The sequence below is a fragment of the Malaclemys terrapin genome, chromosome 9 (genome assembly GCF_027887155.1).
Source record: "Malaclemys terrapin pileata isolate rMalTer1 chromosome 9, rMalTer1.hap1, whole genome shotgun sequence".
NCBI classification, from domain to species: domain Eukaryota; kingdom Metazoa; phylum Chordata; order Testudines; family Emydidae; genus Malaclemys; species Malaclemys terrapin.
This window is the reverse complement of record NC_071513.1, coordinates 46,057,852-46,073,787: the sequence shown is the minus strand read 5'-3', so window position 1 is coordinate 46,073,787 and position 15,936 is coordinate 46,057,852. Positions and strand designations below refer to the sequence as shown.

The following is a 15,936-nucleotide window of genomic DNA, read 5'->3' as shown; positions in this document are numbered from 1 at the left end:
TTGGCACTTCTTGCCAAGGCTGCCAAGAAAGTTAAGAACTAACTGAGCTATGGAGATTTCTCTTCTCCTCTCCTGGAGATGGTTGCTGATCATCAGAATTGAAGCACGTTTTTGGCTCAATGGGGGAAAGCTTTCACAGCTGCTGCCTGTGCTGTACGTATTTGTAGATAAACGGGGGATCTCAGCTGCTGGAGCTGCCAAATGACACCTTTCCTATATTCCCCCTGTGTATCATTTAATCACAAGGGGGAGTACAACTAGTTTGTCTTTCCCTTAATTTTATAGAGTAAGCTTGATTCCTGCATGCCTAATTACTTTCTCGTAAACTGGCCAACCTTTTAGGCTAAGTTTAAATTCAAATGTATACATTTTTTTAACACACTTAACTCAAAACCAGCTGAATTTTTAAAACCTCCCATGTGCTGGTTCTGTGCTCGGTGTTGTGTGCTCATGCAATAATTTATGGTATTCTGTATTAATATGAAAAACTGCAGTTTTTCTCCTATAGACTTAGGGTATGTCTACACTACGAAATTAGGTCGAATTTATAGAAGTTGGTTTTATAGAAATCGGTTGTATACAGCCGATTGTGTGTGTCCCCACATAAAATGCTCTAAGTGCATTAAGTCTGCGGACCGCGTCCACAGTACCGAGGCTAGCGTCGACTTCCGGAGCATTGCACTGTGGGTAGCTATCCCACAGTTCCCGCAGTCTCCGCCACCCATTGGAATTCTGGGTTGAGATCCCAATGCCTGAATGGTGCAAAACAGTGTCGCGGGGGGTTCTGGGTACATGTCGTCAGGCACCTCCCCCTCCGTCAGAGCAACAGCAGACAATCGATTTGCGCCTTTTTACCTGGGTTACCTGTGCAGACAACATACCACGCCAAGCATGGAGTCCGCTCAGCTCACTGTCACCATATATCATCTGGGTGCCGGCAGACGTGGTACTGCATTGCTACACAGCAGCAGCTAATTGCCTTTTGGCAGTAGATGGTGCAATATGACTGGTAGCCTTCATCGGCGATCTGGGTGCTGGCAGACGTGGGGCTGGCAGACGTGGGGCTGCATTGCACACAGCAGCAGCCCCTTGCCTTTTGGTAGAAGATTGTATATTACGATTGATATCCGTCGTCGTCATACTGCAGTGGCTGTCAATCATGGGCACCTGGGCAGATATGCTCAGTCCTATTGAACAGTCTCGACGATGATGGCTATCAGACGTAGTATGCTATTTTCTGCCAAGCACCCAGAAGATGCCGAGGGCTATCAGTCATGCTGCACCGTCGTCTGCTTAAGATGTAAAAAATAGATTTGTTCTGTATTCATTTGCTTCCCCCTCCCTCCGTGAAATAAACGGCCTGCGAAACCCAGGGGTTTGAGTTCAATCTTGGGGGGGTCGGGGGCATTCTGTGTGACAGTTGTTTGTGTTTCTCCCTGATGCACAGCCACCTTTTTTTATTTTAATTCCCTGTACCTGTACGCCATGTCGTCACTCGCCCCTCCCTCCATCCATCAGATACTAGTTTCCCGCCTTTTTTCAGACCAGACACCATAGCACTGGGATCATGGAGCCCGCTCAGATCACCGCGGCAATTATGAGCACTATGAACACCACACGCATTGTCCTGGAGTATATGCAGAGCCAGGACATGCCAAAGCAAAACCAGGACCAGCCGACGAGGCAATTGCAGCGCGGCGACGAGAGTGATGAGGAAATTGACATAGACATAGACCTCTCACAAGGCACAGGCCCCAGCAATGTGCAAATTATGGTGTTACTGGGGCAAGTTCATGCCGTGGAACGCCGATTCTGGCCCCGGGAAACAAGCACAGACTGGTGGGACCGCATCGTGCTGCAGGTGTGGGACGATTCCCAGTGGCTGCGAAACTTTCGCATGCGTAAGGGCACTTTCATGGAACTTTGTGACTTGCTTTCCCCTGCCCTGAATCACCAGAATACCAGGATGAGAGCAGCCCTCACAATTGAGAAGCGAGTGGCGATAGCCCTGTGGAAGCTTGCAACGCCAGACAGCTACCGGTCAGTCGGGAATCAATTTGGAGTGGGCAAATCTACTGTGGGGGCTGCTGTGATCCAAGTTGCCAGGGCAATCAAAGACCTGGTGATATCAAGGGTAGGGACTCTGGGAAACATGCAGGCCATAGTGGATGGCTTTGCTGCAATGGGATTACCAAACTGTGGTGGGGTGATAGACGGAACCCATATCCCTATCTTGGCACCGGAGCACCAAGCCACCCTGTACATAAACCGCAAGGAGTACTTTTCAATGCTGCTGCAAGCCCTGGTGGATCACAAGGGACGTTTCACCAACATCAACGTGGGATGGCTGGGAAAGGTACATGATGCTCGCGTCTTCAGGCACTCTGGTCTGTTTCGAAAGCTGGAGGAAGGGACTTTCTTCCCGGACCAGAAAATAACCGTTGGGGATGTTGAAATGCCTATTGTGATCCTTGGGGACCCAGCCTACCCCTTAATGCCATAGCTTATGAAGCCATATACAGGCAGCCTGGACAGTAGTCAGGACCTGTTCAACTACAGGCTGAGCAAGTGCCAAATGGTGGTGGAATGTGCATTTGGATGTTTAAAAGCGCGCTGGCGCAGCTTACTGACTCGCTCAGACCTCAGCGAAAAGAATATCCCCATTGTTATTGCTGCTTGCTGTGCGCTCCACAATATCTGTGAGAGTAAGGGGGAGACATTTATGGTGGGGTGGGAGGTTGAGGCACATCGCCTGGCTGCTGATTACGCGCAGCCAGACACCAGGGCGGTTAGAAGAGCACAGCAGGGTGCGGTGTGCATCAGAGAAGCTTTGAAAACGAGTTTTGTGACTGGCCGGGCTACGGTGTGAAACTTCTGTTTGTTTCTCCTTGATGAACCCTCCGCCCCCCCCCCCCCCCCCCGGTTCACTCTTCTTCCCTGTAAACCAACCACCCCACCCTCCCCTCCCCTCCCCCCTTTGAGCACTGCTTGCAGAGGCAATAAAGTCATTGTTACTTCACATACATGCATTCTTTATTAATTCATCACACAACTAGGGGGATAATTGCCAAGGTAGCCCGGGATGGGTGGGGGAGGAGGGAAGGAAAAGGACACACTGCAGTTTAAAACTTTAACTCTTATTGAAGGCCAGCCTTCTGATGCTCGGGCAATCATCTGGGGTGGAGTGACTGGGTGGCCGGAGGCCCCCCCCACCGTGTTCTTGGGCGTCTGGGTGAGCAGGCTATGGAACTTGGGGAGGAGGGCTGTTGGTTACACAGAGGCTGTAGCGGCGGTCTCTGCTCCTGCTGCCTTTTCTGCAGCTCAACCATATGCTGGAGCATATCAGTTTGATGCTCCAGCAGCCGGAGCATCGACTCTTGCCTTCTGTCTGCAAGCTGGCACCACCTATCATCTTCAGCCCGCCACTTGCTCTATTCATCCTGCGATTCAGCCCCCCACCTCTCCTCTCGTTCATACTGTGCTTTTCTGTAGTCTGACATTGACTGCCTCCACGCATTCTACTGTGCTCTGTCAGCATGGGAGGACATCTGGAGCTCCGTGAACATATCATCCCAGGTCCGCCGTTTTCTCCTTCTAAACTTCACTAACCTCTGTGAAGGAGAAACATTTGCAGCTGGTGGAGGAGAAGGCAGAGGTGGTTAAAAAAGACACATTTTAGAGAACAATGGGTACACTCTTTTACGTTAAATTTTGCTGTTCACATTACACAGCACATGTGCTTTCGTTACAAGGTCGCATTTTTCCTCTTATATTGAGGGCCTGCCGGTTTTGTGTGAGAGATCACTCACGCATTGCCAGGCAACAGATTTCGGCTTGCAGGCAGCCATGGTAAGCCACAGTCTTTTGGCTTTTTTAACCTTCTTAACATGTGGGAATGGTTTCAAACAGTAACGCCCTCATTTCCCATACCAAGCACCCGTTGGGTTAGCCATTTAAAATGGGTTTGCAATGTAAAAGGAGGGGCTGCGGTTTCCGGGTTAACATGCAGCACAAACCCAACTAACCCTCCCCCCCACACACACCCAATTATCGGGGATGATCACTTCACCCCTCCCCCCCACTGCGTGGCTAAGAGCGGGGAACATTTCTGTTCAGCCGAGCAGGAGCGGGCACCTCTGAATGTCCCCTTAATAAAATCACCCCATTTCAACCAGGTGACCGTGAATGATATCACTCTCCTGAGGATAACAAAGAGAGATAAGGAATGGATGTTGTCTGCATGCTAGCAAACACCAGGACCATACGCTGCCATGCTTTCTTATGCAATTATTCCAGACTACATGCTACTGGCCTGGCGTGGTAAAGTGTCCTACCATGGCGGACGGTATAAGGCAGTCCTCCCCAGAAACCTTTTGCAAAGGCTTTGGGAGTACATGAAGGAGAGCTTTCTGGAGATGTCCCTGGAGGATTTCCGCTCCATCCCCATACACGTTAACAGACTTTTCCAGTAGCTGTACTGGCCGCGATTGCCAGGGCAAATTAATCATTAAACACGCTTGCTTTTAAGCCATGTGTAATATTTACAAAGGTTCACTCACCAGAGGTCCCTTGTGTGCCCTCAGGGTCTGGGAGCACGCCTTGGGTGAGTTCGGGGGTTACTGGCTCCTGGTCCAGGGAAATAAACATATCCTGGCTGTTGGGGAAACCGGTTTCTCTGCTTCCTTGCTTCTGTGAGCTATCTACATTATCTTCATCCTCATCTTCCTCGTACCCCGAACCCGCTTCCCTGTGTGTTTCTCCAGTGACGGAGTCATAGCACACAGTTGGGGTAGTGGTGGCTGCACCCCCTAACATGGCATGCAGCTCCGCGTAGAAGCGGCATGTTTGTGGCTCTGCCCCGGACCTTCCGTTTGCCTCTCTGGCTTTGTGGTAGGCTTGCCTTAGCTCCTTAATTTTCACGCGGCACTGCTGTGCATCCCTGCCATGGCCTCTGTCCTTCATGGCCTTGGAGACCTTTTCTAATATTTTGCCATTTCGTTTACTGCTACGGAGTTCAGCTAGCACTGATTCATCTCCCCATATGGCGAGCAGATCCTGTACCTCCCCTTCGGTCCATGATGGAGCTCTTTTGCGATCCTGGGACTCCATTACGGTTACCTGTGCTGATGAGTTCTGCGTGGTCACCTATGCTCTCCACGCTGGGCAAACAGGAAATGAAATTCAAACGTTCGCGGGGCTTTTCCTGTCTACCTGGTCAGTGCATCTGAGTTTAGAGTGCTGTCCAGAGCGGTCACAATGAAGCACTGTGGGATAGCTCCCGGAGGCCAATAATGTCAAATTCCGTCCACAGTACCCCAATTCCAACCCGCTAAGGCCGATTTTATCGCTAATCCCCTCGTCGGAGGTGGAGTAAAGAAACCGGTTTAAAGGGCCCTTTAAGTTGAAAGAAAGGGCTTCGTCGTGTGAACGTGTCCAGGCTTAATTCGATTTAATGCTGCTAAAGTCGACCTAAACTCGTAGTGTAGACCAGGTCTTAGTTGCACATCTGTAGCACGTTGTATGGAGAGGTATGTTAACAGCCTTGTGCATAGCCCTGTTCCTTACTGTATTTCCTATCTGATGTAGCACCTTCCCGGTGTGCAGGGATCATGCCAGTGAAATAATGTTTTGTGCTAGAGCTGTGCAGGGGGTTGGGTTCAAAGTGTCACCACTCTACCACAAGGAAATCCAGCCGGAGTGTTGATTTCATTGTGTGTTCTCATTTAATACAGACAGGTGTGTAGGTACCCATGTGTGTGATATAACAATGCTAAATGGATTTGCCGGATGTGCCAAGGGGATGACAAATAAAATTGTATTCACAGCTGCAGTGCTATAAAATATGGCTCATATATGGAACTTGAATTGTTAGAGCAGTTGTAGAGTTCAAGCAGGTAGAAGCTCCATAACACATGCATTAATTAATTAAGCTATGTGAACCACCTTGGAGGGGAAGAGGTATTTTACAGATGAGTGGATCAGTGGTAGAGCTGGGAAGAAACTCAGTCTCCTTAATAGAGATGGGGAAATAGCCACTAAACTAGAGAGAGACAAAAGCTCTCTATTTGGGATATCAGGAGCACATTTGGAACCTAGTGAACAACAAGGATGGGAGTCTGTCTCCATTACCCCTAGTCCCACCGCAGATGCTTCCCCCTACTGCATTGTTTTCAGGTCAGTTCTCCTTGAACCTCACCCAAACCATTTCTGCCCTGCACAGCGACGACTTTGCTGATTTCCCTTTCCCTGCAGTTTTTCACAAAGTATGGTCCTGATTACGTGCTGGAGATCACACCGAGCTGCAGGCCAGACCGCAACGAGCCACATAAAGTCCAAGAAATCCTCAGCATCATCAAAGGTGAGCTTCCCCCACCTCCTGCCACCTTACTGCTCTGAGAGACAGACTGCTGGCTGTGGCAAAACCCAAAAATAATACATTGAGGAGGAGAATATTTCTGTTAGTATCTTTATGGCTCTGTCTAGAAAGCTGAACTCCATGTGCTTGACAAGTCATAATATACAATGACATCCATCTTCTGCCCAGTGTTGGATGTGGTAACGGGTTAGTTGTGAAGTGCAAATGTTTCTATAGGCGTGACCGCTGCACTGTGGTCTGTGGCCTGTGGAATTCCAAAAAAGGCAGTCCACAGCTGTCATCCTCTTCAGTACGAAAGGGCAACCTGCAGAAACCCCAGGGCCTGGTGCTTGTTTATTTTTCATTGTTTTAACCTGTCTGTGGCTGCTGTACAGACACTAAAGCAAGCACAGAGAATTAGTTAACAGAGCAATAGGCTCACATGTCCACTAAAGCTAAATCTCTGAGCACCAGCCAAGAGAAATGTGTTTATACCATGCCTCAAAGGTCAACAGATCTGGGCTCTGCTGGACCAACAGGGGACTCTTAGCTCCCCACTCCTGCACACACACCTCTCAAGATGCCTAATTCTAGGGACATTTACGGAGCACACTTCAGCTGTTCTGAACTGTCTAGTGGCATGTGGGGAACAGCGGGCCGGCCCTGCTGCTTAGATCAGGATAGAGCATTCCATGCTGCCATCCATGGTCTGACTGGACTTCATTTCTGTATTGAATGGGACAGTGGCTATAAAATGCCCAGTGCTCCACCAATCGATTTCAGACATTGGGTTCTTGGTACGCTGCCGAATGCAGCCTTTGGTTGCACCAGTTTGGTTGACCAATTTTAGTCATTAATTCCCTTAACATGCTTCTGGCACCATCTCAGGCTTGCACTACTCTCTTTCCTTCCTCCCTCCCTGCGGACACACACGCCTGCCTCAGACACACACCCTCCTTTAGAAATGTTTTAACTTAAAATTTAGCTTTGTGCCAGGTGCTGTATTAAGAGCCCTGTCGACTGCACTCTGTCCTGTATCCCCAGATCCAGACCAGCACAGGCAGCGACAGATTCCCCCACACCCCCTTAGTACCATGCTCCACCCCAACATGGAAGGATAATCTCTAGAGGTGAGAGGGAAGATTGCTCTTCATGGCCCGTTCCTTCCTTGGCCTCTCTGGAGTCTGATGTCAAGGAGGCCAGTGAGTGCCATGTGCAATGGAGGTGGCTTGAGTGGATGTTGGTCCATTGGGAACTACATTGAGAACCCAAATTCATTTCTTGTAAACCACCAAATAACCACCGAAGGATGGAAAGTTCCATAGCACAGTTCCAGTCCCAATTCACTGAACTCTCCAGTGCCTTCTACTCTGTGAAAAGATAAGATGAGACTGAATCTAACTAGTTTGCAACCCATCTGTAAAGCCACTATGTCTAGGAGCAGGGTTACCTGGCCCCAGCAGCATTCATGTACATCCTTAGAACACATCACAGCTGCTGGACCAGCCAGTTTCCAAAGGTGGAGGGGCTAGCATCATATCTGGATACCCCTATTAGTGTAAATTACATATTTTAGTCCAGATGCGCTCCCTTCCTGCGTCACAAGCGCTTGAGCAAAGTTTTGTAGTTAATTAAATGCAGATTAGGGCTCTTTCTTCAATTCCCAGATTCCATTGCCATTCTGAACTAGATAGAAGTTGAGTTATAAAGAGACACTCCGAGCTCTGTGTAGGGAAAAAATTAGAATTTCCTTTATATTTTAAAAAAAGTGTTGTGACTTGGTATATGATTTCTTATACAATCGGTTTAACCCTACTCTAAAAACAGAGGTGGGCAAACTATGGCCCGCAAGCCACATCCGGCCGGCGGGACCCTCCTGCCCGGCCCCTGAGCTCCTGGCCTGGGAGGCTAGCCCCAGCCCCTCCCCTACTGTTCCCCCTCCTGCGCAGCCTCAGCTCGTCCCGCCGCTGACGCAATGCTCTGGGAGGCGGGGCTGCGAGTTCCTGGGGCAGCGCAGCTGCAGAGCCGGGGCCTGACTCGGTGCTCTGTGCTGTGCGGTGCGTGGCTGTCTCCAGCTGGGTGGCCGCTAGCCACAGGTGCTCCAGGCAGCGCGGTGAGGAGGGGGGTTGGATAGAGGGCAGGGGAGTTCAGGGTGGTGGTCGGGGGTGGGGGGGGCGGATAGGGGTTGGGGCAGTCAGAAGGCAGGAAACAGGGGGTTGAATGGGGGTAGGGGTCTCGGGGGGGGGGGGGGAGTCAGGATGGAGAGGGTGGGTTGGATGGGGCAGCAGTGAGCAGTTGGGGCAGGGGTTCCAGGGGCAGTCAGGGGACAGGGAGAAGGGGTGGTTGGATGGGGCGGAGTCCTGGGGGGAGGCATCAGGAAGGGGGGGGGGTTGGATGGGGTGGGGGGGCAGTCGGGACAGGGAGAAGGGGTGGCTGGATGGGGCAGGGGTCCCGGGGGGGGGCAGTCAGGAATGAGAGGAGGGGTTGGATGGGGCAGCAGGGGGCAGTCAGGGGCGGGGGTTCCGGGGTGGTCAGGGGACAGGGAGCGGGTGTGGGGGGTTGATGGGGCAGGGGTTCTGGGGGGGGGGCGATAGGGGGCAGGGGCCGGGCCATGCCTGGCTGTTTGGGGAGGCACAGCCTCCATACAATTTCCGAAACCCGATGCGGCCCTCAGGCCAAAAAGTTTGCCCACCCCTGCTCTAAAATGTACCCTCCTGCCATGCTGGATACACCGCAGGAAACGTGCTGCAGGGAAACTGAAACTGACCAGTTTTGTTTTACTGAATGAACTGTAAGTGGATTGCAGAAAGATCACCAAAAGCAGTACTGGGGAAAAGTGAATTTGACCTTGGTGTTCAGTTTTAACAATCTTGCGTAGAGGTAGAAACACTGTAGAAAAGATTTGTGTCACTTCAGTGTCCATTTAAAACTCCTCCTAATATCAGCTGGATCAGTTAAAATACAAATCAGAAGGTGTGTGCTGGACTGCACAGCACAAATGCCTATTAACAGGCCTATGAGAAAACAGTGGGTGTTTGATTATTGGATTAGTGCCGATGCTGTTTTGTAAGAAAGGGACTTCTGAAAAGTATAAAATTTTATGTTCTCTTGTGAACACACATAGTGCTACAAGTCATTCATGCTAGGGAGATAAATGAGGCTCCATACAGAAATAGATGGTAGGTCACTGGAGTTGCGAGGACTACATATGATGTAAACTTGGGGAACAGATTATTTTGCATCATGTATTCTGTTCAATAATGTACCCCATAAATTTGATTAGAGTCTAACTTTAGGAATGTCTTGGCATTCTGGAGTCCTGTACAAACTTGTGGTTTATGATTACCACCTTGGATTTACAACCACTTCTAAACAGTTGTGGGGAAGGAAGGAAGAACTTCTGCCTCTGTATTGTACATGATAAATCATTCAAAATGTATGCAAAAGGCATGGGGCCTTTGTGGCAGATCCAGATGGACATTCTTAATAGGAACCACGTGCCCAGAGCTCCATTTGCCAAACTGAATTCAGATCCCTGTCTCGGCACTCTAAATTAAAGCCTGCTTTTGTTGAAATCACACCAGAGAAAGGACTGCTGCTTCTAGCATGAACTGTAAATTGGTGGTTTATGCTTCAATGTATTTGTTTAGAATAATTTTTTCAGTTAAAAGAAGGTAGAAAAATAAAGATGATGGAGAACAGTGGGGCCATGTGGTATGATCATATTGCTAACTGGATTATAAGAGCGTTTGGGGGATGGATTCTAGTCACCTAGCTGTAATCATCTTCCAAACACAACAGGCATCTCTGCTAGCAGAAGGGAGCTCCTGAGAAGGACAGATGGAGGGCAAGCTAGTTATACTGCAAACAGAAAAATTGTGTATACACGTGTCCCGTGTCTATCTAGTCACAGGGTTTTCTATACTGCCCGTTACCCTAGGAAGAAAGTGGAGAAGTCTCTTAGCTTGCTACCTACTTGTCCAGGGTTAGTACAGACCTGGAGGCTTAGCAGCAGTTAAGAATGGAAGGCAGATGGATAGGAGGGAGATGCTTTGGGTTTCAGCTATTTCCTTAGGGTGTTTTCCCTTCCCAGCCTGAGCTCAGTTTGAGTCAGCTGCTCTCCTGGTGCTGATCTCTTGAAGCTGCTGGGACATTCTTGTGGTGGTGCTGGTTGCATTTTACAAAACCAAATGTCCAGCTGAACATTGTTGGTATATTGCTGGCAGCGGAGCTCAGGGTGTCTTGGCATCTTTCCAAGTGGTTCCATGTAATACTGAAGAGGAGGGTAGGCAGGACATATCCCTGAAGGTGCTCTTGGGGATGTGGAGCTCATCCATTAGAGTGGTATCTGTTCTGTGTTCCTGTCCAACGCCTGGGTGCAAAGAGTCCCATATGACCACCAGTATCACCTGTTTTCAGATCTTGGTCATAGCTACTTTCTCAATGAGCTGGCCTAGGAAAGGAAAGTCAGAGAAAGGAAGATAGTTGGGAAGATTTTATGCATCAACTACTGGGTTTATTTTGGTCATGTTGACTTGTGTTTTTAGAGTGGGCTAGCAAGTTCACTTCCAAGAGAAAGGGAGTCACTGATAATCACTTTTTTAGTAGTTTGTGTCAGTTGTTTTATCCTGGCTCTCATCAGCCAGGAGGGGCTAAAGGAAGAGAACTGTTCACTAAACCTGAGGAGCTCTTTGGCCTTGACTAAACCTATACCTGGGCTGATGATTTAAAGAGAGGGTGGAGTCAAACAGAGATAGACCGGGAGAGACAGAATGAAACTTACAAAGGGACACAGAGGAAATCGGAAATAAAATATGATATCCTGGGAAAACAATGAGTGAATGCATGGTGGGGGGGCAGATCCAAAGCACAGATATTCCACGGGAAGGAGATGCAGGGCGTGGGAAAGCAGCAGTAACTAGGCAAATTAGTGGAAAACAATTGAGACAGAGCTTGGAATGCAATATAGCAGCAAAAAAGCCAAAGCTTTGCTGGGCTGCATACATAAGGTTGCTTCACTGAGCAGGAATCTAGTAACCCATCAGTATAGGCCCCTATTTAGACCAACCTACAGTAGGGCATAAGCTGTCGGGCATCTCGCTCTCAGAAAAATGGGAAAAGAGCTAGTGAGTTTGGTTATGAGGAAGCAAAGCTCGGCCCCATTATCAATCTAGGGGTAAACCGGAATTGCTCTCACCACGCTACCCACGCCGTGCTTCTCTTGCGGCACCGGTGCAGACAGCACCCTCTATGGCGACAGTGGGTACCGCGCCTCCTATGTCCTCCTACTCGGAAACTTCAGACTCGGAGGCGGACTCGTACCGCTCTAAAAGATCGAGAAGTAGGCGATGGTCCTCGCATACGAGTGCCCAGCCATACCCACCACAGTGGCAGCAGCAGCAGTGGCAACCGCCCCCCCAGTGGCCATTCTGGTCGCCGTGGGCCTACCACCAGTCAGTGGGTCAGGCGTACGGACCCCGCTCACGAGCCGACAGATGTCTCTTCGAAGTCCGCGGTACCGCCGCTAATGCCACCGGCACCACCGTCTGACAGGAGTGTGTCACAAAGGGACACGGCACCGCCTAGCCAGACAATGGCACCGACGGGGACCTTGCTCCCAACATCGCAGGCACCGCCCAGCACACCTCGTCACTCGGTGTCGACCCCGGTACCGGCCACGCAGCCTGAGTACCGTGTGCGCAGGCCCTCGTAGAGGGAGAGGGGATAGACGAAGTCCCTCTTCAAGGGATCTCTTCGTCCTCATCTCTGGACGAGGCAGTAGCGGGAACTTCAGTGGCACCGGCCCTGGAGGACAATAGGATCCTCCAACAATTGCTTACTTGAGCAGCCCAAAGCCTCTCGATCCAGACTGAGGAGATCGAGGTGGACACGGATCCGGTGATTGATATCCTGACCCCGTCAGGCCCATCCAGGGTAGCCCTACCTCTCATAAAGACCATTGCGGACACAGCCCACCCACCTTGTGGCAAACCCCTGCCTCATTGGCCCCTACGGCCAAAAGGACTGAGAGGCGATATTTCGTTCCAACCAAGGGCTATGAACATCTTTATACACACCCTCCCCCGGACTCTCTAGTGGTGGATGCCACCAATCAGAGGGAACACCAGGGTTTTCAGGGGGCTACGCCTAAAAATAGAGAGGCCAAAAAGTTGGACCTGTTCGGGCGCAAAGTTTATTCAACGGGGGGCCTGCAGTTGCGCATTGCCAATCAGCAAGCCATAGTGAGCCGGTATGGACACAACACGTGCTCGGCTTTGTCTAGGTTCATGGACCTCCTTCCGCAGGAGTCGCGAATTGAGTTTTCAGCCCTGGTTGAGGAGGGAAGATTGATTACCCGGGCTTCCCTACAGGCGGCCTTGGACGCGGCCGATTCAGCTTCACGCACGTTGGCGACTGGTCTGGTCATGAGACGTAGAGCCTGGCTTCAAGTGTCCGGCCTCCCTCACGAGGTCCAACAAACGATCCAGGACCTCCCTTTCGAAGGGCCCACGCTCTTCTCAGAGAAAACCGGACTCACGGACCACTCTCCGTTCACTAGGCCTCCACCCCCCTGTCACTCAGCATAGACAGTTTAGGCCACCGCAGGCCCCTCGGCCGTACCAACCTCAAAATCGAAGGGATGCCTCGCGCAGAAGGCCAAGGACGGGCAGGAGGAGGCAACAACAGCAGCCCTTCAGCCAGTCTTCTACCCAACCAAGGCCTACACAGGGGCCTAAACCACCATTTTGATGGCCCGGTCGAGGACGACCTACCAGTCAGAACTCTGGATCCTACCAGCCTTACTTTTCGTCACGTCTGTCCCCCTTCTATCGTGCGTGGTCCCGGATCACGTCCGACGCTTGGGTGCTTCGCATGGTAAAGGAGGGATATTCTATCCAGTTTTCCTCCCTCCCCCCCACCAGCCCCCCTCCCTGTCCCTCTTCAGGGACCCTTCTCACGAGCAACTTCTACTTCAAGAAGTTCAGTCCCTCCTCGCATTGGGGCAGTAGAGGAGGTTCCTCAGGAGCTACGGGGCAAGGGCTTCTATTCTCGATATTTCCTAATACCGAAAGTGGAAGGGGGCTTCAGACCCATTCTAGACTTGCGCGGTCTCAACAAGTTTGTGAAGAAGCTCAAGTTCCACATGCTCTCCCTGTCCTTCATCATTCCTTCCATGGATCCAGGAGACTGGTATGCCGCCCTCGACTTAAAGGACACATACTTTCATATTGCGATAATCCCTCGGCACAGGCCTTACCTCAGGTTTCTCGTGGGCAACGCTCATCTACAATTTACGGTTCTGCCCTTTGGTCTGTCAGCAGCCCCAAGGGTCTTCTCGAAGTGCATGGCAGTCCTGGCTGCCTTCCTACACAGGCACAAGATCCAGGTGTTTTCCTACCTGGACGATTGGCTCATCAAGGGCAGGTCCAGGGCGCAAGTGGAGGCTCAGGTGGTCTTTGCCAGGCAAACCTTCCTCGAGTTCGGCCTCTTACTCAACGAGGCCAAGTCCACACTATCTCCAACCCAAAAAATCGAATTCATAGGAGCGGTTCTGGACTCGACACACGCCAGAGCATATCTCCCAGACGCCAGATTCCGGCTATATCCAACATTATCCTCAGCCTCCAACGTTACCCCACCACCACAGCAAGAAGCTGCCTCAAATTACTAGGGCACATGGCAGCATGTACCTACGTAGTGAGACACGCCAGACTCAGACTGCGCCCACTCCAGTCTTGGTTGGCACGGGTTTATCGGCCAGTCAGGGACTCCCTAGAATCGGTGGTGACGTTACCTCGGCAGGTGCTGGACTCCCTTCAATGGTGGCTCAACCCGCAGGTGGTCTGCGCAGGAGTTCCTTTCCTTGACCCCGAGCCCTCCCTCTCCCTGGTAATGGACGCATTGGATCGAGGATGGGGTGCACATCTGGGCGACCTCAGAACCCAAGGCCTTTGGTCACGAGAGGATCTTTCGCGCCACATCAATGTCAGGGAATTACGAGCTGTGCGCCTCGCATGCATAGCCTTCAAATCCCAGCTGGCAGGCAGATGCGTTTCTGTCCTCACGGACAATACTCCAGCGATGTTCTATATCAACAAACAGGGTGGTGCTCGCTCCTCTCCCCTTTGCTGGGAAGCCCTCGCATTATGGGACTTTTGCGTACAGAACGTGATTCACCTGACAGCATCCTACCTCCCGGGGGTGCAAAACGGGCTCGCGGACGCACTCAGCTGCTCGTTCCAGGGTCACGAGTGGTCTATCCACTGGGATATAGTTCTCTCAATTTTCTGGCTCTGGGATCATCCCCAGGTGGACCTGTTTGCCTCCACCGAGAACAGGAACTGTCACCAATTCTGCTTCCTCAGGGGACGCAGTCCGGGGTCCCTAACAGATGCCTTTCTCCTCTCATGGACAGATGAGCTATTTTACGCCTTTCCCCCAATTCCCATGATTCACAGAGTAATCCTCAAGGCCCGCAGAGATCACGCTCGGCTCATCCTGATAGCGCCAGCTTGGCTGCACCAGCACTGGTACACGTCTCTCCTGCACATGTCTATGCGGGTGCCACTCAGGTTGCCCCTACTCCCGGACTTGATCACACAGGATCGCGGTCGCCTGCTTCACCTGAACCTGGAGTCGCTCCACCTTACAGCCTGGATGCTCCATGGCTAAACCCGGTGGAGTTGCAATGCTCTCATCAGGTCAGGCAGGTCCTTCTGGGTAGCAGGAAGCCCTCTACAAGGACCACGTACTTGGCCAAGTGGAAGCGCTTCTCCCTCTGGGCCACACAACGGGGCCAGGCTCCCTCGCTCACCCCAGTCCCCCTCATATTGGACTATTTGCTGCATCTGAGACACCTGGGACTGACCCTCTCATCGGTTCGAGTACACCTTGCTGCAATCTCAGCGTTCCACCCGGGAGAGGGGGGTACCTCAGTGTTTGCGAACCCACTCGTTACGTGGTTCCTTAAGGGCCTTGACAGACTGTTCCCACACATCCGTCAACCTGTCCTGGCTTGGGACCTCAATTTGGTCCTGTCCGTCCTCACAGGACCCCCCCCTTTGAGCCGCTGGTTTCGTGCTCGCTGTTATATCTTTCATATAAGGTAGCGTTCTTGGTGGCTATCACATCAGCCCGGAGGGTGTCAGAACTCAGAGCTCTAACGTCTGAAGCCCCGTACACCGTCTTCCGCAAGGACAAGGTCCAACTCAGGCCGCACCCACCGTTCCTGCCTAAGGTGGTTTCTCCATTTCACATGGGTCAAGACATTTTTCTCCCGATCTTTTATCCGAAACCACGCTCCTCTGCGAGGGAGCATAGGCTGCATTCCCTCGACATTCGCAGGGCTCTCGCTTTCTATATCGAAAGGACAAGGTCCTTCAGTAAGTCAACCCAACTTTTCGTGGCTGTGGCCGACAGGATAAAAGGGCTCCCGGTCACCTCACAGCGAATTTTGGCTTGGATCAGAACCTGCATCCGGGAGTGCTACAGTCGGGCCAATATACCAGCCCCGCCTATCACGGCCCACTCCACAAGAGCGCAGGCCTCTTCCGCTGCCAGGTCCCAACGCAGGAAATTTG

At 51.4% G+C, this 15,936-nt stretch overlaps 1 protein-coding gene across 8 annotated transcripts in view; it reads left to right on the top strand.

The window, feature by feature from the left end:
• Positions 1 to 15,936, top strand: part of HDAC8 (histone deacetylase 8) — a 111,005-nt gene that overhangs the window by 85,049 nt on the left and 10,020 nt on the right. For 2 of the 8 annotated variants that reach the window (XM_054040008.1, XM_054040010.1), the window contains one exon: positions 6,253 to 6,358. The exons of 2 other annotated variants lie outside the window; for them this stretch is intronic. In XM_054040008.1, coding sequence (XP_053895983.1) covers positions 6,253 to 6,358 — 106 coding nt within the window. Of the gene's footprint in view, positions 1 to 6,220; positions 6,359 to 15,936 lie in introns of those variants that run through there. 4 more of the 8 variants (XM_054040006.1, XM_054040007.1, XM_054040011.1 and 1 more) reach the window with 3 other exon arrangements.